At 43.3% G+C, this 22,726-nt stretch overlaps 1 protein-coding gene across 1 annotated transcript; it reads left to right on the forward strand.

Annotated features, from left to right (window-relative positions):
- The first annotated feature begins 838 nt into the window (after positions 1-838).
- On the forward strand, positions 839-16,860 carry hmgxb3 (HMG box domain containing 3). Its single transcript, XM_015944351.3, has 20 exons — positions 839-980; positions 1,751-1,900; positions 1,988-2,162; positions 2,425-2,901; positions 3,011-3,118; positions 3,212-3,346; positions 3,427-3,656; positions 3,809-3,894; positions 3,966-4,046; positions 4,196-4,278; positions 4,361-4,468; positions 4,564-4,710; positions 7,511-7,818; positions 7,927-8,054; positions 10,234-10,550; positions 10,623-10,845; positions 11,050-11,183; positions 12,737-12,856; positions 15,595-15,804; positions 15,884-16,860. Exons 2-20 carry the CDS (start codon positions 1,764-1,766, stop codon positions 16,382-16,384), a joined length of 3,708 nt encoding a protein of 1,235 aa, XP_015799837.3. The 5' UTR covers positions 839-980; positions 1,751-1,763; the 3' UTR covers positions 16,385-16,860.
- Positions 16,861-22,726: the final 5,866 nt, after the last annotated feature.

The following is a 22,726-nucleotide window of genomic DNA, read 5'->3' on the forward strand; positions in this document are numbered from 1 at the left end:
GGAGTAGGGAGAAGTGTATACTTATTTAGCCCTACCCCCTCAGGTTTACATCCTCATCATCAAAATTTAAACAACAAAACAGTTACAATGCCTTCAAGAAAAAAAAACCCCACAAAAAATAACAATAATAAATAAATAAAATTCTCATGTTCAACTAGAACTGTATTTAGATTTTCTAATTTGTAGAATAGATTAAACATCAGTTATTTCAAAGTTATTGTACCTGTTACAGGACACCTGATTCGTGCAACCACAGTTGAATGACCCAGCACAATACCACACACAATAACTGAAAAATATTTAGAGATATTGAGCGCTAAGCTTGTCCAGAAAAAAAAACATATGAATTTTTGGGTGCACAGAACCAGTTCAAGTGTGGGCCAGATGCTGAAAAATAAATTCATAAATCTGTCCTTTTTGAAGTTTCACAAATCAGAGAAAGGTTTCACAAACCCCAAACTATGTTTTATGCATTCTGCTACGAGCCCAGAATAAACTAAAACAGGTTTGAAGAGTGTATGTGTTGTAGTTTTTGAGCTAGAGCAGATATCTTGTTCTACTCACTAAAAAGCTTTTCCGGTGACACGCCAGCTGATGTCTGCAGCCAGGTCCAAGTTGAAGGCTGAGAAAATTTCCGAATCGATTTAAACAAAGTGCGCTACCTTACGGTCACTCTACAAAACTACACTCATTCTCCACCAAGCGTTCCTGCACGTGTCAGAAACGTCCTCTGTGATTGGCTCGCACGCCACTATCACGGCATGTGATTGGTTTCGTACCTTGGCAACAATCCGCCATGTTTTGTCCTATTAGCCGACGAGGTATGATGCTACTTTTTTAGCTTTTGCGGGCGTTAGTTCTGCTTAAATTCCTCCTGAAACATGAAGCAAAAAGAACTTGCAGCTCTGCCTAGCGTGGACGCAAAGCCCGCTCGCTCTGGTGACTTTTAGAGCAGTTCCTGCAGCTACGGGAAAGAGGAGGTAAGGTTTCAACAAGAAGGCTTTTCATTGGATAACCGACTGACTGTAGGCAGAATTAAAACACGCCATTAAAGATGCTTTTAAAGCAGGAAAAGACCAATGTTTCACATGCAACTTCTATGGCTTAGCTGGTAGTTATAGTTCTAGCAGAGATTCACTCAACAAAGTGTCCGATTTTACTGTAGCTAACAAGATCTAGCAGGGTTTATTACTCTGTTTCTCTCCAACCTAATGAATTAACACTGAGCTGAAAAATCATTTGTGAAGGTGAAGAATTCACAAAATATGATTAATCAGTAACACTTTGCATCTCACACTGCTGCTAAAAACATTAAATCAGAAAACTGCTGTCTGATTGGAATGTCCTGATAAAGGAGCATTAGGAGCAAAAACCTAAACTCATGCTATGTTAAAGGTGCATTATGTAGAAATGAAGTAAAAATGACTTGTGGTAAAATTTGTTCACTGTAACCACTTCAAACAACTTTGGAGGTTTTTTGTCGGCCATCGTCAAATTACAATTGTCGATGCTGCAGTATTAGCTCGCAGGAGACACGGCGTCCCCTCACTCACTGATGGTAAACTGTAGTTATGTCCCTCCTTCATTTGGAAGGAAGTAAAAAATGAACAATCCCTGCAGCCAGCTGGATATGAAATATGTTTCAGTATAACCTTCCTTCCAAAATGACTGAAACATTAGACTCTTGGGACTTTCTCACTGTAAAATTCTCACTAAATTCTTACACACTGCACCTTTAAATGTGCCCTAGATCACTGGAAAACATGGACAGTGAGGAAATATTCAAGGTTGTGAAGGTGAGTGAAGAAGTGGAGAGTGTCAGCACCCAAACTGCAACAAGCCTAAAAAAGAAGAGGAGCAAATGTCAAGAAAACCATCCTGAGAAACCCAAAAAGCCACGGTAATTTGTTTGACCTGAAGGGTTTTGGCGATCGCCCTAACGATGGGTGATGTTACTTGTACCGACTGATGTTGTTCTGTGTTTTAGTTCTGCCTACCTGCTGTACTACTTTGATGTTCATCAGACTATGCAAACTGCAACCCCAAATATGCCACAGTCAGAGGTCAACAAGAGGATCAGCGAGAGCTGGAGAAGACTCAGTGTGGCTGAGAAAAGACACTATCTGGAGAGAGCCAAGTTAGAGAAGGAGGGGATGGAAACAGTAGGTTAAATCCCCTTTACGGTGTTAATTCTTCTAATCGGTAGCAGAAACCTCTGATTCCCTGATCCTTTAGCAGTTACATTAAGAATTCATAACAGGATGTTGGGAAAATCATAATAGCATTAATTTGGCTAATATTACAAATTATAAAGTAATATTTAATAGACTCACAAGACTCGTAGATTAAAAACATCAGGTTTTTAAAATTTACTGGTGTCTTAAGATAAAAAGCTGTTTACGTTGTCCCATTTTCTCTTCCTAGTCGTCTCTTGGCTCTTCCAAACAACTGACGGGCTTCCGCAAAATCTTGCCCAGGGCCAACTGCTTTCTCTTGCCTAAAGGCAGTTTCTTAGGTCATCATCCTGGAGGCTTTCGACCTGAGGTGAACATCAGCCCTCTAGACTCATCCTTAGAAGGAGGTCTGCACTCAGTCTCCCTTCCCCTGGAGACCCAGCTCACGCCTGTAGGGTTGGCTGCTGATGCAGAACTTCCAGAGCGCCACATTGTTGCTGATGTGGAAGAAGTGGAGGCAACTCCTTCTGTGTACCTCCAGAGAATTTCAGCCCCCTCTTTATCCCAAACCACAGCCTGCTCCAACTCTTGTGTTTCACAAGGTGCTGCAGACGTTACAGAGAACGGCGTTGCGCTGAAAAGTAGCTTGACACGAGCTCCCAGCAGCAGTTTCAACGGAGCGATGGTGCGGCAAACTACACAGGTGGTAACCATCTTACCCACACAGGTAAAACTTGGGTTCTGCGTTTTTCTGTTGGACAGAAGAATGATTTTATTGACATATTCATTCAAAAAAGTATTAGAATGATCAGAAAATAACCATACTTTTTCTCCAGAACCTGCTGAAGGCTCAGTCTGTAGCAGCTGTTGGTTCCTTACATCCCGTCATGATGATCTCATTAGGAGCCAAAACACAACAAACCACTTATCCCTCATATAAAATGGTAAACTTTCCTTAACTGAAATATAAATAAATAAGAAACAGTAACTTGTGTCATTTCTGATCGCTTAAAAAATACTTATTTTTTTGCCCTCAGTCTTTGAATACGTACACACGGAGAGGTCATGGGAGGTGTCACCACCCTGGCTGTTCATTCTCATACATCACCCGTCACAAGCCATCCACGTGTCCCGAGTGTGGGAGCCACTTGGGGGGGAAATGGGTTCCTGCTGTAAGTGTCAAACAATCTGCTGTCTCTCGTGCATTTAAATGGGCAGCTCAGGTAAAATAATTTCAGATGCATTTTAACAGGAAAAACAGACTTCGGCTTCCAAGTCGCTGTCGGGGACAACGGCAAAGGAGGAAAACGAAAGCTGTGAAGTCACCTCGCCACCTGCTGAGAGGCGACGAGCTGATGTCAGTAAAACAAACACAGATCGGAGCAAAAAGGAGGGCAGAGATGAGCAGTCGAACAAGCGTCCTGCAGCACTAGCTGAGACACCACTAGGGGGCAGCAGCACGACACCACGTTCCCAGACTAAGTGTGTGTTTTTTTTTTTTTTTTTTTGCAGAGCTACTGTGTATAAATGCATGTCACGACTATATCGGAACGTTTGCCTTTTAATACCATTCACATGTTGCTGTTTGCTGCAAGTTAAACTTGTTTTGGTTTGATTTTCTACTCATTAAACAGACGAGTGAAAAACAAGCCTAAAGTGGCCAGAATTCAGAAGAGCAAGAGGACGATGAGACCCATCCTTCCTGCTCTCTACAACACAGGTGAAACCAAACACACAGGCTGTGAAAAGATGGTGTGTCCTGTCATTCTGACATGGCTGCTGGTGTTACAGGCGGTGCCTTTATTCAGATCCTAACTGTCCCACCATACAAAGGAAAAGTCCCAGGTGTCGTCAGCAACAAGTATTCCACTGGTATTCTTCATATACTGTTTTATTAAATCTACAATACTTCACCTTGCACTAGCTCTTGTTCTGCTGTTATTTAGTAGAGTGAGGGAATAATGAATCAGAGGTTTAAGTGCCTCCTGATTTGGTTGTGTGTGTGTTTTTTTTAACTACAGTGCCTCAGGAGAGTTTCTCAGGCCTCAAACCCAGCACTTTAAAGCAGCTTGGTCAGACGGTCACCACAGCCACAACCATCCAGGTCACACGCGCGCACCAAGACCCAGGGATGAATAGAAAACTGTGATTAGGTGAAGTTATTAACTCGCTTCGTGCTTCTGTAGGACACTCCTGCCCCAGCAGCCAGATACGAGCACGTGTCTTCAGTGACTGATGAAAGAGTCAGCGTGGTGACGGTCGGGCCTCATAAACAGCAAACCGCTCCCAGCTTTGTCAGTACACAAGCAGCATTAGTTATAATCCATGGTAAAGTGCGATTTTGGTTCTGTGTGTTTGTTTTGTTATAATAAGATGAATTTCTGTGTAGCACCAGGATTTGGGGCTGTCCACAGGACGGGGCAGGGGTCACTGCAAGAACCCATCTTGTGATTATATTTATAAGAACAGACACAAACCTGCTGTGTGTCCCAAATGTGGCAGCGACCTGACTCAAAAGAACACCAAACCTGCAAAGGTAAGGAAACATCTCACCTTTAACGGCACAATAAGTAAGAAATAATCACTAAACAGTCTCAGTAATGTTGGAAGGAAGGTTATACTGAAACAGGTTTCATTCTCAGCCAGCTGGGAAGGACGTTGTCTGCAGCCCAATACCAATACTCGCACTTTTACCCTTCAATTGTGTGCTCCCGGCCAGGGGTGTGAGTGCGTAGGGTGTCCTGGTTCTCAAATGCGGACCACACCCCTTTTGCACCCTTGATCCACACCGTGCATTTCCCACAGTCCATTGCTGCGCGAGAAAAGTCTCAAGTGCCTTTTCTGAAAATATGTATTTTCAAATCAAATTTGTTGATCTTAGTTTGATTAATTGATGCTCTGAATATTTCAGACAAGTATTTGATGCGGACAGCAATGAACGGAAATTTTTTTCAAATAATTGTTAAAAAAAAAATCTTTTTTAACAACTTTCAAAGTAGCACAGCGACCAGCATCCTGGCATGCTTTGCAGTTGATGACGCAATGCTCCCTATCTTAATTCAGCAATTATTTGCACACTTGCACTCAAAGCCTTAAGCCTGAGTCATGCTTCTGCGTCTGCGTCAGTGCGGAGACACGCAACGCCATTATACGTCGTTGCGGGCCTGCTGGAGAGCCCCCGCAAGGACGGACGGAGTCGAGCTCTCTTTTCTAAACATCCGTCAGTCGAGACAGACAACGCAAGCTTGTGATTGGTCAGGACACCGCTGTCGTCTACACCGCCGCCATTGCGCCTTCAAAAACATAAAGAGAGACAAGGATAACTAGCGGCAGACACGGAGAAGCTTGAAGAACACCTCGCGAAAAAACTCTAAAAACATGAACGTTTAATTCCCCCGTGACTGGAGGAGTGAAAAGATGCGCAGCAAGCGTTTTATTTATGGACAGAAATGACAGGAAACGTGGGTTTAGAGGTGGTGAGCGCATGAAGAGGTGGAGGAGAATGAGAGACAAATTTGTCTGTGTTAAAAAAATCTTTCATACAAAAAAAAAAAAACAATATAAACACACTTATCCTGGACCGGATGCATGACAGGATACCACAGAACAGCGCTACGCCCTCTGTTGTCCTGGCGGGGAATTACTTTGCAACACTCCTCAGGAGACGGAGAAGCATGAGGGCAAAATGTCTCCGTCCATGCATGCGTGTCTCTCCCTGTTGGAGCTGACGGTGAAGCATGAATCAGGCTTTACTGTGCACTCCCTCCAAGTGTACTTCACAGAAGGCCGTAGGGCACAGAGCGAGTATTGGGATCGGGTCTTTCATTAAAGTCTGTCCCACCTCCAGACTTCCTGGTTCCAGAGCCAGTCATAAGTGAGACTGCAAGGTTGCCAAGTCTTCAACACAAACACCGCAGCAGTATTTGTAATTTGACACTGGCCAGCAAAGAGCAGCAGCGTTTTTTAAAGATTTAAGCCTGAAAACCAGAGCCACTCAGAAGTTATTTCTTGTGCCGCTAAGAAGCCAATATGGGGTGAAGAAGGCTAGAGGCTAACGTTGAGCTAACAATGCTAACGGTGAAATACAGTGGTGTAGCAAGTTTGAGTGGTGCCCTAGTGCAAGTAGTGCTCTAGATCAGTGGTTTCCAACCTTTTTCCCAAAGGACCCCGTTTTTTACCAGTAAAATTTTTGACGACCCCCTCCCATTCTCTCTTCCAGTACAAACATTATTAAGAAATGATAAAATTGTTCAAGCACATTTTAATATGCGTTGATTGAATAGATAACAGTAATAGTAGGCTCCAGTACAGAACAAAGTCATTAACAAAACCAAACAGAGCATAATGTGCTTGACAGTTTGTATTAATTCTCTGAACACATTGTTTCTTGTAAACACTGATAAATCGATCATTCCTTTCAATAAACATTTGACACATAAAAAATACACTGAGTAAAATGTACTTAAATGTGTATATTACTGTTTATACTAGATTATTTACTGTAAAGGCTGTGATTAATCAACCAGTCCTATCTTTAATGAACTTTTGACACTTGAAAATAAAACAGTGAGCTGAGCAAAATGTTCTTAAAAGTGTGTTACTTTTTCTGTACAAATTATTTCCTGTCTTAATATCAGTAAACTTTTCACTCATGGAAAAAAATGTGAGCAAAATGTAGGCTATAAACAAGTAATAAATGAAGTTTTAACCCCTTAAAGTGGAGAGGTCCTGGCGACCCACTGAGAGGCTTTGGCGCCCCCTTGTGGGGGTCGGGACCCCCAGGTTAGGAACCACTGATCTAGACCACCAACCCCCCCCCCACATATGACACCCCCATCTAGTGGACAACTTTGTTTCTGCTCATACTTGTAAGTAAGTAAGTAAGTAAAAGTTTATTTATAGAGCGCCTTTCACAGATATAAATCACAAAGCGCTGCACAACATGATAAAGATCAGGGCAAATACCTCTAACCAATAAAAACAATAGCAGTGATAAACGTAGAAAATAAAATCAGTATAAACAAAGTGAAGGTGTGAACCCGAACAAAGCCATCTTTTTGAAACATTTAGGGAGGGAACGCCTGGATGAAAAGGTGAGTTTTTAGATGATTTTTAAAGACCTCTACAGTGTTAGAGAGACGGAGACGGAATTGTCCATTTATCGTTATCGAGGTGAAATCCTCAATACGTTGCGATGTTAATTTTAGGCCGTATCGCCAAGCCCTACCTCGACTTTTATATCTGGAGCACAATCTAAGCCCAACTGTAAACAAGCACATTTAGTGTATGAATAAATAATGTGTGAATAAATTGCACTTGTTTTGTTTCTTACCCAGTCTGAGACTTTGTTGGACCCACATCAGGAGCTGAGTCCCGCTCAGAGGGACATCCAACGCCAAAGTACTGTGCAGCTACTTCGCAGCACTCTGCAGTATCCTGAGAGTGAGGCTGATCTTCAGGAAACCCTGACCTTCATCCAGGAGCTGAACAGTTTTAAGCTCATCATGGTGCAGGCGGGCAATGAGGAGCAGGAGACAGATGCTAAAACGGAGGCGCTGGTTGAGTCTGGGTGGCCTCGCAGCTACGAGTCAGCAGCTACTCACTGTGGTCTGTGTAACCACCCTCTCTTCAAAGGGGAGCGGGGGTGAGATGCCGAGTCTTCTCTCATTTTCTCATTTTGAGGTGTTATAATGCCATAACCGGCATGTTTTTACATTAAACCTATTATTTAGTGATTTCTATGTGATCTTAGGACTGTAGCGGGACAGGAGGACGTCTGGCTGCTCACTGAGACGTTGATGCAAACAGCGACCCTGCAGCTCAAAACCTGTCTGAATGTTCAGTGTTTGGCTCTGCACAGTTTCACCGACCTGCATCCAGGTAAACACAGACACCACGCTTAAACGTTCCAGATGTCCTTTCTAATTATTAATTATCTACTAAGGATTAAGAGTTTTAAACGTTCCAGATCATGATATTTTAAACCTTTGAGCACAAAGGAAGGCACAGTATACAATGATATTGGCACTATTGAGGTTTCATTCATCTTAAATATGAGTTATTTCGTCAGCCTGAATTTACACCCGGAAATAAAACGCTTGGTTTCAGTGAAACATCTGCTATGCCTGCTCCGACAAAACGTGCCTACAACAGCGTCCTGGTCGAGTCTGTTGCTGTGGCTGAAATAGTCCAGAAGCGAAGGTGTCTGCCTTCCGTCTCTATGTGCTGACGTGGGTTCGACTCCCGGTGGTGTCGGCAGTAATTTATTTAGCCAGCTGAAGCAGACTTCATGCTTTTATATTTTATATTTATTGATTATTTTCTGCTAAATACTTTGTGTCTCTAAAGATCTTTGAATTTTATTGATATACTCTGCTCACCTCACATGGACTCACCCTGGCTAAATAAACAAAGAAAGTAAAAAAGTATTACATATTAGTGCTAATATTTTAAACCGTTTACCAATAAAGGGTTGAAAGCATCATACTGGCGAGTACAGCTCAAGTACAAGAAAAAGTTACTGCCATGACCGGGATGTGAACCTGTACAAAACTGCATCCCAGACCAGGACTCTGACCCCACACCACCAAGTCAGTTACCAAGTCATAACCTGTGCTGGCCATGGGAGGCAGGTTTCAGATCCCAGACCAGATTCAGGGGGGAACAGGGTCTGGTGTAGGGAGCCGGAAAATGGAGTGACGTACAAATTTAACATCGGTCTGTTTTCATGAATTTCAAAATAAGGTTCAAAATTTGTAGCTGAAACAGGAAAATGCAGCGACAACCATGTTTGGGGGTGTTTTTGCATGAGGAAACAACTGTATCACATGCTAAAAAGCTCCAAAAAGTAGATTTTTCATGATATTGCTCCTTTAAAAACAGTGGTGTGTTCAGTCTCTGCCCGTGTCAGTTAGCCTGTAGACGGTGGCTGAATCTGCGGTGGTTGAGGAATACAAATACCTTGGAGTTCATCTGGACAACAGACTGGACTGGAGAAAGAACAGCGAAGCCGTTTACAAGAAGGGACACAGCAGACTGCACTTCTTGAGGACGCTTAGGTCCTTCAATGTCTGTAGCAAGATGCTGCACATCTTCTACAAATCTGTTGTTGAGAGTGTAATCTCTTCAGCCATCATCTGTTGGGGTAGCAGCATCAGAAGCAGGGACCTGAAAAGGCTCAACAGCCTGATAAAAAAGGCTGGTTGTGTTCTGGGGACGACTGTGGAACCACTGGAGGAGATAATGCAAAGAAGGATTCTCCAGAGAATCAAGAAAATGATGGACAACCCTGAGCATTCTCTTCACAAGACTGTCCGACAACGGAAGAGTGTCTTCAGTCAGAGGCTTCTTCAGTTTGGCTGCAACACTGACCGCTACTGGAGATCCTTCCTGCCAACAGCCATTGTAATATACAATAACTCTTTGATGACTTGATTATTATTATTATTCTGAGCTACTACAGTAATCAGTTTCCCTCTGGGATTAATAAAGTATTCTTGAATTGAATTGAATCAGCTGGTGCAGGTGCCGGGCTACCTTTGCTGTGATTGTGCTGACTTTATTTAACCGCAGGGGGGCGCCACAGTAGCACCTTTTCTTCTCCAAGGCTGCAGCCTGCCGGGACGCTGCTATTTCACCAAACTGCAGACTAATTGGGGACAACATTTCAAAATAAACATGTAAATTTTCTCTCATACCTCTTGATTATGTCTGGATCTGTTCACCCTTTACCCCACTTACCAGCTTCTTCCATGTCTCAGCCCAGTCAAACACAGGGTTTACTTAATATTTTAGTATTTTTCTGTTAAACCAACATGTGTTGTTTGCACCATTCTATATATAATACATTAATGCCAGAGCAGCCGCTACCTTTCAGCATTCATCTCCGTGTTACCGTCTTGCCTTCCAGTTCAGCTGCAGATTGAAACAGCTTGAGCTGCAGGAGCAGCTTTATCGATTCCAGTGTGTTCACGTAGCATCAGGGCTGGGTCACAAGCTCGTCGTGAGGAGACAGTTTCAATTAGATTGGCCCAAAAGTTTTTTTCTGTTGTCTGTTCAGGTTTGTTCAACATTGGGAACAAGCTGCTGGTGAGCATTGACTTGTTCCTGAAGGTCAGGGCCAACATCAAACTGGGCCAGTCGCCGTCTCACGCTGTCAGCACTGTCCTCCATCATATCCCGAGTCATCCTGTCCACACTCTGAGTCCAGAGGAATCGTCTCAAGTTCGGGAGCTTCTCCTGACCGGATACTGGGCCTTCGAGAGCGTGACAGTCCGAGATTACAACGACATGATCTGTGGTTTCTGTGGTATCGCTCCAAAGCTCGAGATCGCACAGAGATGCACAAACAACGTCCTGGAGCTGAAGAACGTGGAGGTAACATTAGAAAACAATAAAATGGCACGCAGGTGTTAAGGAGATACAAGACGGGCTGTCGCCTGTTTGCAGTTCACCTGGCCCGAGAGTTCAATCTCAGATGAAGTGCACGTGGATGACTTCTGGGTCACCATGGAGACTGAAGCTATCGAGCAGGCAGCTTTCCCTGCAGACATCCCCATCACCCGAGTCGATGCTTCCATCATCGCCCCCTTTGCACCCCCTTTGATGAGGAGTCCAACTGTCATCAACACAGAGAAGGACAAGGTTCTGCCACAAATAAAGGAGCCCTCAGGTACAGCCTTCTTAAATAACAGCTACCTTTTATTTTTTACACCCGCCATACTTTAGCTTTATACCTTAGAGGGTTTAGGAAACCTGTCTGACTCGTGTCCTCATGTGGAAACCCGTCTAGAGGTTCACGATAAACGTTTCAACTGTTCATTCCGTTCCACTTTAGGTATCTGTTGTTTAAAAATGTTCTTTTTGTGTTTCTCAGGAGATCCGTCTGTTTTAGTTCGTCTGATTCATGATGGCCTGCTGAGACTCGACAAGCTGGAGGAAAACAACGAGGAAGAGCTGAGAACCGTCCTGACCCGCTGTGGGGTGAACATCCCTCCAGACTCCAGCAAGGTGTGTGTGTGTGTGTGTGTGTGTGTGTGTGTGTGTGTGTGTGTGTGTGTGTGTGTGTGTGTGTGTGTGTGTGTGTGTTCACAGTTTAAATGACCACTGAACCCTCTGAGGCTTGGACCGAAACTGTGGGTGTGAAAACACAAACCATGTGATCGGGTTAAGAATAGTGTCTAGAAAAATCTGTTCCAAAAGCAGTCTGCTGCACTATCAACACATGCTGCTGCTTTTATCACCATCATAACCAGTGCCCTTCCAAAGAGGAGGAGCAGAAAGTTGGAATCTCAAAAAGATTGGGTGGTCTGTTGCCGTGGCGACGAGAGGATAGACACCGAAACCACTAGTGGCTAATGTAGTCTTTAGAGATCCACAGAGCTATGCTTGCTCCACTCGCTGAACTGCGATCAGGCTTGGATCATTCACGTCCTCATAGGAAGAGAGAAATAAAACGTTATTTTTTTATCAAAATGACACGATGGTTTGTGAAGAGTTTGTGTTGTTAGGGACCTTTTGAGAGCATTTAGCTGGTTCTTTAACATTTCTGTCATTCTCAGTCATCCAATGCATCAAATCATGTGTGAAGTCATGCTACACTGCAGCTTGTTGTAGCAGGTGGTGTTATTTGGGGGCAGCAGCAGCTCAACAGGTTGAGCGAGTTGTCCAGTAATCAGAAGGTTGCAGGTTCAATCCCGGCTCCGGACAGAGAATTCTGCTGTTGTGTCCTTAGGCAAGACACTTAATCCACGTTGCCTGCTGGTGGTGGTCGAAGGGACCGGTGGCGCCTGTGCTCGGCAGCCTCGCCTCTGTCAGTGCGCCCCAGGGCAGCTGTGGCTACATCGTAGCTCATCACCATCAGTGTGTGAATGTGTGTGAATGGATGAATGATGCACTGTAGTGTAAAGTGCTTTGGAGTCCTTACTCTGAGAGGCGTAACAGGGATGTGCAAACATTTTAGGCAGCTGTGAAAAAATGCTGTGAACAAATAATGCATCAAAAATGAAAGTTAATCATTTATTTCCATCAATCAACAAAAAGCAGCGAATGAACTAAAGAGAAATCTAAATCCCATCAATATCTGGTGTGACCACTTTTAACCTTCTAAACAGCATCAGATCTTCTATGAACAGCTGTGGAAGGACCTGGGCTGGAAGGTTGTTCCAGACATGTTGGAGAACTAGCCCTGTGGATGGAGGCTTCCTCACATCCTCCCTGGAATCCCCGACACACTCCATGATCAGGATCTGGGCTCTGTGAGGGCCGGACCATCACTTCCAGGACTTCCGCCTCTTCTTTACCCTGAGGATATCTGATTGACTCTGGCTGGCTGTCTGGGGTCACTCACTTTGCATTTTAAATTAATTTAAATAAACAATCATTAAATATATATTTCTGAAAGCATTCTTAGTTTACAGCATTGCCTAAAACCTTTGCACGAGGGAGCTTTAGCGACTTATTTAATCCTAATTCAGACAGTATCGTATTTTTATCCTGTTTAGTTTCTGGTGTCTCTGTGGGGTGTTATCTGAGTGGTTTTTCTCTCTCTGCTCCTCTGTCAGAACGAGCTGCTGGCCTCTCTGCTCCACCTGTACACACACACTTACAGTGGCCTCCCCACGGCCCCACAGCCTCCTGAACACCTGACTGCTGGTAAACTGTCCAAAGTCTGCCCCCACCAGGTAAGAGCACAGTTAACACCAGGAGTCATCTGCTCTCTAAGAGGGACAGCTGTTGCATGTGTGACCTCCTGACTAGAGGGGAGAATCTTCACTAGTCTCATGATTCGATCTGAATACGATGATTGGGTCAACGATTCGATCCGGTATCGTGAAGCGTCACGATTATTTCATATGGATCATCTTTCGTCGATACATAGAAGATGTCAGCTGTTTGCTTTTTTTTTAAACCAAAACCATGCTATCCCCACCAAAGCTCCTCAGTCTCAGCGGTCCTTAAGACAATGTTAAAGTGCTAAATCATTTTAAACATTTAAAGAGACAGTAGTTTTTACCTTTAATCTCTGAAAATATCAAAATGTTGTTGAAAATAAATAAAATGATTTGTGCAAAAACATTGGCAGCTTTGTAGCAACTATATATACCACTATAACCATGAAAATCAGGTACTTAGGGCGCGGGACTAGCATCTTTGGGGAAACGCCATGTTTCCGTCTGGCCAGCTCGGGGTCTTGTGCTCTTGATTGTTCTCAAAGAAATTCATTCCTTTTGATCCATTAGAAATGACTCAGTCCGTTGAAATCCATTCCATGCTTTCCTGGTTACGCTGCTTTTCTGCACACATGACGGAAGTGACTGAGGGGGTTGTCAATAAAGCAAAAAAAATAAAGAAAGACCAAACAAACCGAGGTGAAACTTCAGTGCGGGCTAGTTTACAGGACAGGTGTTAGTGGAGTTAGCTGGTTAGTCAGTGTTATTCACCAGCTAGGCTCTCTGGCTGTTTAAACATTTATTAGGATGACTGGTTCTGTGTTTCTGATCTAATCTGTTGTTCTTAGTAAAAATTAATGTTCCAGATAAACACAATAGCTAAACGGAATCCTTACTAGGAAAAACTCACCTTAAATACCTATAATCCAGCTGTTACTAGTAAAACGTCGTATTATTTACAAGATGCTGTTGACTGTGTGAGTGCAGAACGTGCAAAACTACGTGACTGGATTTAAGGAACAAAGTGAAATCAATCTGCTGTTATTTGTTGCTGTTGGTGTTTACATAGAAAATAAATATATCTTCAGGGCTTTAGGCCCAGGCCAGAGTTTTATACCTCAGACCAAACCACATCCACACTTGTTCTTAATATAGTGAATCAGAAAATTCATTAATGTTCACAGACATCCAAACCTTAGAAATAAAATCAATATTAAAATGAAACATGATTAACATTGTTTCTTCATTAAAAGATTAGTTATATGTGAACACGTTTTCATACTTGGTGTTGTCCAGCTTAAGCAGACTTCTGCTTATTTCTAACAGAGCTGAGCTGTGGGAGAAAATATACAGGCTTATTTCATCTAATTTTCTATCTTCTTTGGGTTTAGTGCATTAATTATAAAATTATAAATTCAATTCAATTCAATTTTATTTATATAGCGCCAAATCACAACAAGAGTCATCTCAAGGTACTTCACATAATAAACATTCCAATTCAGGTCAGGTCATTAAGTCAATCAGAAATAATGTTTCCTATATAAGGAACCCAGCAAATTGCATCAAGTCACTGACTAGTGTCAGTGACTATACAGCAATCCTCATACTAAGCAAGCATATAGCGACAGTGGAGAGGAAAACTCCCTTTTAACAGGAAGAAACCTCCAGAGAATCCTGACTCAGAATAAGCAGCCATCCTCCACGACTCACTGGGGATCGAGAAGACAGCACACACACACACGCGCACACACACACACACACACACACACACACACACACACACACACACACACACACACACACACACACACACACACAACAGGTCGCTACAGTCTGGAGGTGGGGGGGGGGGGGATTTTATAGCCGTGGCCTATGTAGGGCAAACGCTGAATAACGTGTTCCAGCAGCACATAGTGTTAATTCTCCGTGATAGTTCTTTCATTCAGAGGAGCTCTCTCTCCTCTAAACTTCTCTGTGTCCCTAAATAAGAGACGGGTGATGAGATGCTGCAGCCGCTGTCACTCACCCTCAGCCTTTCCACCAACACCGGATCTCCTGACATCACAACGTTCGACCTGAGCCTCTCAGCCTGACTGGGCCAGAGTTCTTAAAACAGCAAGGGGAAATAATCACGCGTAGAGGTGCAACCTCCTCTCTGCGTGAGCAGACTCTGTCCGAACGTGCTGCACGACTCTAGTCACTCAGTTTACATAGTTCACCGGCTCAAATGCTACTCAACCCATCGGGTTTACTCCGTTCGGGTTCGGTCTCAGGTTAGAACGCCAGCGCTCAGCCCTGCGTTGCCCGATGAAGACAGAACGATTTTTCCTGCTTGGTAAATGTGGAGGACACACACGTCCCACTGTGACTAATTTGGATGCAACACCGGCATCATGGTTAAAAGAACAGAACTGCATTCCTCTGTAATCGATTATGGCGTGCTTCTTCTACGACGGGGAATGTTTTTTATGTCCGCGTCTCGATGCATCAATTATTTGATTATTTTCCTCCGCTCTACTCCTGACCTGAGGTGTAGAATAAATAATATGGTAGCTTCATCTTTAACAAACGTGACAAAAGTCAGTCCAGAGCCATTTAGTGTTTAGTCAAATAGATAAATTCAGTCTGTCCATCAGATCATGTTGTATTGTATTTGAAAGCTGCTAATGCCGTTTTTTTCTGTTTGATCCATTTAATAAATAAACAGCTGAAATTAAAACGTCCACCTTGTCTCCTGTCCCTGTCTCCAGGTGGTGTGTTCCTCTAAGTATCTAGTTAGAGGAGAGACGGCTCGAGACCATGTTGACCTGCTGCTGTCCTCGCGTTACTGGCCTCCCGTCTACGTTAGTGACTGTCCCCGTCAGGTGGCTCTTTGTGTGGACCTCCAGTATCCAGAGCTGGCCACCCAGATGTGGGGCAGGAACCAAGGCTGCTTCTCCGATCCGTTTGAGGAGCCAGGGGTTGGTTAACTCATTAAATCCTCACACCAGAAACATTTTTTAAACGTCGTCCTGCTCAAACTCTCTTGTTTCTCTTCAGTTCGTGTTGTGTTCTGAGCTACAGGACCAGCCGTACAGCGCTGACCTGTCTCTGGTGGCAGAAAACCAGCAGATTCACCCCGTCACCAAATCACTGTCGTGTTGGCTGGTTCATCCTCCTGGAGTTTCCCCGGGGCCTCCTGCTTCAGAGCACCACTCCATGGCCCTCTGCAGCGACCTGGAGCCCTACTGTGCTCTGGCAGCAGAGCTGCTCTCAGAGAAGGAAGAGGAGGATCGGACAGAGGGACGACTGAAAGAACAGACGGATGCACCAGAGAACGACTTTAAAGACAAACCAGAGGACTGTTCATCAAAAGGACAACCCATCATCTTCACTAATGCAGCTTATTACTACCTACACAACCGGCTGGTAGATTTCCTCACCAGCAGAGAGCTGGTGAACCAGCAGATCAGCCAGGTGGTGAAGACCTGCCAGCCTGGGGAGGTGGTGATCAGAGATGCTCTGTACAGACTGGGGGTGGCACACATCAACACAGAGTGAGAGGGTGACTGTGTGAAATAAGAAGAGTCCAAAGACGAGCAACAATAAAAGGCTGCGAGACGAGATGCAAATGCTAACACCTACCTTCCTGTTAGTGAAGAAGAGCTGGAACACTGAACACACACCTGTGGATGATGCCAAGCAGCGTTGATTACTGCTGAGAAACGAGTCATTTTTATGTTTAATAACTAATATTTAGACTTCCATAAGGGTACATCTGTCACAAATGGCTATGATAAAAGCATCCGCTAAATACATAAACATTCAAGGTAAGGCAGACTGAATGTCAAACTGTAGTAAATGATGACTGTGAATTTTTTTTGTTGGATTTTCTCAAATCTTTAAATCACATCTAACCTTATTTATTATCTGTTAAAACATGTTTTCAACATTTACCTCTGAGATGCCTTTTGGACTGAAGTGAGCTGTTTTCAAAGGGATGAATTTGTTCATTAAACTAAGTCCTGAGATGGTGATGTTGGACTTCTGCTCGTGGTCTTTACTTTAACTCTGCATGATCAGGTTTCAGAGGCGGGTTTGATGAACGGTGAGCCGATCAGCCTTTATCACAGTTCATCGTAGCGATCCTTTTCCAGGATTTCCAGGAACAGATCAGCTGCTAGCATGGTGGCCTTCATACAGACCCATGTGTTTTTAGGTTGCTACAGAAACACCAGAACCAGCACATGAGCATTTGGCTGAATCATAATCATCATTAGCATGTTTTTATGACTCAATCTTTCATTTAACCCTTTGATGCATAATGGTCACAGTGGACAGGTACTCAAAATAGTTATTTGTTTTTGCTATTAAGCACAGCTGTTGAAGACTTTATTGCATTTGAGCCCCTCCATTTGGACTTCAGTAAGCCAAGCCAACATATTTCATGTTCAGAATGCACGCTGTCCACTGAGGTGGACATGTAATAAATTATTTGTAAATTATAAAATTTTACAAAAAATATTTGTTGAAATTTGTTTCATTCACACCCAAAGACCAATGAAAAAAATTGTTTAAAAAATCATGGTTGAAGATTTCATAATTCATGCATCAAAGGGTTAACATAACAAATAATGTATTCTTAGGGCTCTGAATGATTTTCTAACAAAAATAAATAGAAAATCAAAGATTTAAATTTTTTTTTAGCCCCATTCAGTAATTATACATTTGGCAGGATGCACCTTCATCACATGCTTTTCATCAACGGGTCTCTGGTTGTCTTATTTAATAACTTCCCTCCATAAAATTGATTGAATTAAATGTTTAAGCTTGAGGTTCAAGAGTTCTTGAAAGCCTCCCCATTGGTGCTTTGTCTGATCTGCAGTCAGCTAGGGGGTTGCTAACTCATACATGCTTCACGTTTCACTGAATGGTAGCGTCTGTGTTTGTGGTCCTCTACTCCACCTGGTGTGATACGTTGTAATGCTGCTCTGCAGGCATTGGCTGGAAGGTCTGCTGTCTGCCCATTCTCTGACCTTAACAAGCAATCTGTCACTCATTGGATATTTTGGTAACACTTCACGACAAGGGTCCCTTTAATAACATTAGTTATTGCATTATTAAGCATTAATAAACCATTACATAAAGTGTTAACAACTGCTTTTATGCATTATATAGCATTACTAAACATTATTTAATGCATTATTAAGCAGTTAACTAATTTCTATTACTGAACCTAAGGGTCCACAATTAATTCAGTAATGATTAGTTATGCTTAAGTAATGTCTATTAAGTATTTAGAAAGTGTTTCCAAAGGGGATCAATGTTTTTTATCTTACCCAAGGACAGAGATAAAGGCGTCCTGATGACAAACACAGTACAGCATTAGTAAGACATTAATAATTATTTATTAATGCCCATCCAAGTAACTGCCGAAAGTAGGATGAGTGGATGCATTAGTTATTGCTTATTTGCTGCAAATACACAACCTTAATAAATTATTACTTTAATAATTATTGAGTGTTAATTAAAATGTTAACTAACATGGTAATTAACACATGTGATGCTAAGTAATTAAATAACGCAAGTGTTATTTAAAGCTTAGTACTGCATTAACTAAGGTTCAGTAATAGACATTAGTTAACTGCTTAATAATGCATTAAATAATATGTTTAGTAATGCTATATAATGTGTAGCGTTATGGATTTATGCTCTTTTATGAAAGAGAAACCATGCTACGTATTAATTCGGAATATTAATTTTAATAAATCAATAACCAAATTTTATATTGTTCAGAAGACTCAAAGGTTGTTTTCATCCATAAACTGCCGATAATATCTGAGTGTCTGTGTTTCAGTTCAATGAGGAAACAAGTTTGAAGGATTAAAAGTTTTAATTCTTCAAATTAAACTAATGATTTTGAAAATTGACAAACAGGAAATAACAATCACATTGGCAACTTTGTGGGACAATCTTTTAACAGTTTATATGCTGTTCTTGCTCAAATAGACCTTCTGGTGAATTTATGAAGATTGAGAATGTTGTGACATGAATGCGTGTGTGAGTCTGATTTTGCTTCAAGAAGAAACAGGTGTCTGAGTGAAGTGATGGTTTGGATAAACTTAGGTCTTATCAGAGAACTGCATCAAACGCTAAAACCGTGCTCTGTCTCACCGAACTCTTGTGGACCCTCTTTCGGATCCGGGCCGTGGAGGATGTTGTGGTTCATCCAGATGACACCGGCGGCTGACAGGAGACATAGGTGTCGAACGGAACCGGTCCAGAGTTGCCCTCGGTACACGTGGATGGTAGAGCGTTTTATCGATGCGCTTTCTTAAGTTAATTCACTCAGAAATCAAAAGACTCGGTAATGAGTCTTCGTTAGAAGTCGCGATTCAGCTATTCTGCCTGGCTTGGCAGAAACAGCGTGAAAGGGGGGAAGAACGAGCCAACAGGCTCTGCCCCCCCTTTGGTTTTCAGGTCTGTTCTCTCTCGTTGTCCAACACGAACTGAATCAAAAGACTGAAAACTTACCAAAAACCTTTCTCTTCTCAAAGCAAAACATGTGCGTCATCAAATGTGTCTGGAGTTTACTGTGGGCAAGATGTGTGTGGGTGTGTGTGAATGTTTGTGTGCTTGAGTGTGAAGGTCAGTACCACACATTCAACATTATCTACTTAAGTGTGGATTCATTAATCCATTATAATTACCCCAAAGCATACTAGTCATTCATTTGATTAAACACATTTATAATGAGCAAAATGATAATGGTTATTTTAACATTAAAATCAAGAAAAAGAAGTTTAAACTTTATGTTTTGACTTGGTCTGGGTACAACTCATGTAAACACATCTTCTGGTAGACTGCAGGTGGCAGATGTTATGGTTTCCTCCCAGACTCGCTGGCGTTCAGGTCTTAATCTGTGGGTGAAAGTTCTCAGCGACCCAGCTTTGACACAGCTGAGTCCAACACCACCATTGTGACAGAAAACCCATATTTCCTCACGTTACATTCCCCCCTTTTGTGACGACATGGAGGTCAAGCAGAGGCCACCTGACGTCACAACCACAATAACGTGATGTACTCGTAAAGGTAGACATCCCAGATGAAGGCAGGAACGATGAAGCGTCACCACAGGTCTCGTGTAGAAGGGAGTCTATCCTGATCAGATGATTAAGGCCAAAACTGTTGCAATCATTGTAAAGTAATCCACTTAGGAATCTTGAAAGCAGAGCTATTTCAATAGCAGTTAATTTTCATCAGCAATAATGCAAAGGTATGCAAAGGATAAGCAGCTCGTGTGCCACACGGAGCTGGGCAGGTGATGTATTCCCCAGGCGCAGTCCAGGCGAAGTCCAGCGCAGACCTCGACCCATCTCGAACCACGACCGAAGCCCCATGCGACAGGAAACCAGTTGAAGGATGGTGAAGACGACCCCTCTGATGGGATGTAGTCCATACGAGCTCGGAGAAGGAGACAAAGTGAGACAGCCCACACGATAGATAGCATTTGATGCAAAACAAAGTAATCAATCAAAACCTATCTATGGGTGCCTCTGGGAAAATGTGGGTGTCTTTTGTGAATTATCTAAAGAAGAAATGTACTGCACCCTGTTCTACGTGTCATGTAAAAACGTGATGCAGGGAAAACACAAATAAAAGAAAGTAAATCCTAACTGATATGTGAAACTCAGCAGGCTGCATTAATTAAAGGCATATATATAAAGGAAATAATCATGAAAATGAAGGGCAAATTGGCTTGTGGCCCTTTAAGGGAAATAGTAACAAAATAAAATTAACTTTGTAATCAAATATAATCATGCTACACAAAGCACTAATAAAAAGATAGAGATGTAAATCAGTTCTAAAAATGTAAATCAGTAGGTTAGTAATCCCTAAAGATGTGAGTTAGTAACAGGACCCTGGCTGGAGGCAGGTAACCTGAAAAAAAAAACCCAAAGGATATCACATTTGTTAAAAATTCATCCCACAAACGAGAGAATTTGTAACGGTCCACCAGTCAGTGGAAAAGAATCCGGTCAGAATAGTCGGTCAGAATAGAGTTTTGAATCTGGTATTGCGGACCCACAGAGACACGAGTTTGGACGTATCAGTGGGAGCAGGCTCATAAGCGATTTGGTTATCAAACTGTTTGTATCTTGTGTTACGAACCCACAGGGAAACTTGTTTGAATTTACCTGAGGGTCCCGTTTGGAACTGGAGCGAAGCTGATGGTTTAGCTGTTAGATCAGAACCTGATTTTACCTGCTCAAAGTTGTGTTGCAGCTTTACGGAGGCGACTTTGTTGTGATCAGAAATAGTAGTGAACTGGAAATGCGAAAATGATGCTCGCAAAGCAGGAGGAGGCTCCCCACCCCCCTTTTGTTTCTCAAACTTATGCCGTGTCTGTGAGACAGGAGAAGCATAACAAAGAACAGTTCTTAAGCTCTTAAAAGCCCTAATACCAAGAAGATGCACATCGTCACCTAAATCGTGCTGAAAGAGTAGGTGTTCAGATGTCCAAAGACCTGGAGGTGTTGGACTTGGAGGTTCTGAAAAGGAGTGATCCAAGGATGGTTGTGTCACGGGTGTCAAAGCAAACCTAGCTATGTTTAGAATCAGATACAGACATGACACTAGCTGTAGGAACATGGTCTGTCCTGAAAACTGAAGCCAAGAATACTTTATTCCCAAGAATGATGGAGGTTCCCACACTGAATCAGAAAAACCCGGTTTAACCAGAGTATTTACAGACTGACTAGAACTCCGCCCCGTAGAAGGTGCAGCACCTAACTCCGGGTCGGAGGTCAATGTTGTCAGCTGAATTGGTGGAAGGTCAGTGTCGATTTCTGCAATGACCCGCCCGCTCGGAGGAGGCGTTCCCCCGAACCGGTTGAAGTCCGCAATGGAAAACTCAGAGCCACTCAGCACCCCCCTTTTGTCAGGAGGGGCCCCGACCAGAGCATCACTGCACGCACCTACACCTCCCGGGCCGGGTGGCACCCCCGGGCCCGTGAGAGAGATGATCGCAGCAACCACCGAGCTTCCTTCAATATCGCCACTGACCACTTGACTACTGGAACCCGCAGGGTTTTCTGCGTCGTCGTGGTCACCTGTAAGAGAAATCACAGGAAAGAGAGCACAGAGGCCCGAGACTAAGTCACACCCCTGTGAAAGGAGAAAGGAATTGGCCACCGTATTAGCAGAGGTCACAAACTGAAAAGTGACAAGGTCATTCACATAAAGGTCAAGATGTCCGGGCACAAACCCCTTAAATGGCATGGTAGCTCCGTCCGGAGACCACAAGTGTTTCACGGTGGCTGACGTTTCCATCACGCCCCGATAAAGAAGCTGGTTTGTGCATGAGGCGGACTGACGAGTAAAACAGACCTCTGACTGAAGCGGTGGGTCACAGCCTGAAGATTTCACACCCATGCTGGAGAGATGTTCAGCCTTTAACATGGACGACAGAGGAGAAGCATTAGGAACCAAAGGGTTAATCACAACCTGTTTGTCAGAGAGGTTAACCATAGGCTCAAGAGATTTATTCAGCTTAAAAGTAGCAGAGAAAGTGTTGTTCATTTCAAACCTTGATGTTGATGGTGGGTTTTTGACCCCCTGGAAGAAATAAAAGTAAAGAAAAAGCGTTATGACTGTAAACAGCATGTTGTTTGAATTCACGTCATGAATTGCAGACCAGAACCACCTCCGACCCAGTGCAGCTGGCACCGAACCGCAGCCACTAGTCCCCGCTTCTCCCGACCGGCGGCACCCGCCTAAAACGGGCCCGTTCGGGCGGGCGGAGGGACCAGCGATGCACGGCCGGCGAACAGTCTCCTGCGTCATGGCATGTTCTGGAAGCAGAACGTCAGAGAACCTTACACCAGGTGTAACAGTGCAAGA

The sequence above is a fragment of the Nothobranchius furzeri genome, chromosome 1, assembly GCF_043380555.1.
Source record: "Nothobranchius furzeri strain GRZ-AD chromosome 1, NfurGRZ-RIMD1, whole genome shotgun sequence".
Taxonomy (NCBI): domain Eukaryota; kingdom Metazoa; phylum Chordata; class Actinopteri; order Cyprinodontiformes; family Nothobranchiidae; genus Nothobranchius; species Nothobranchius furzeri.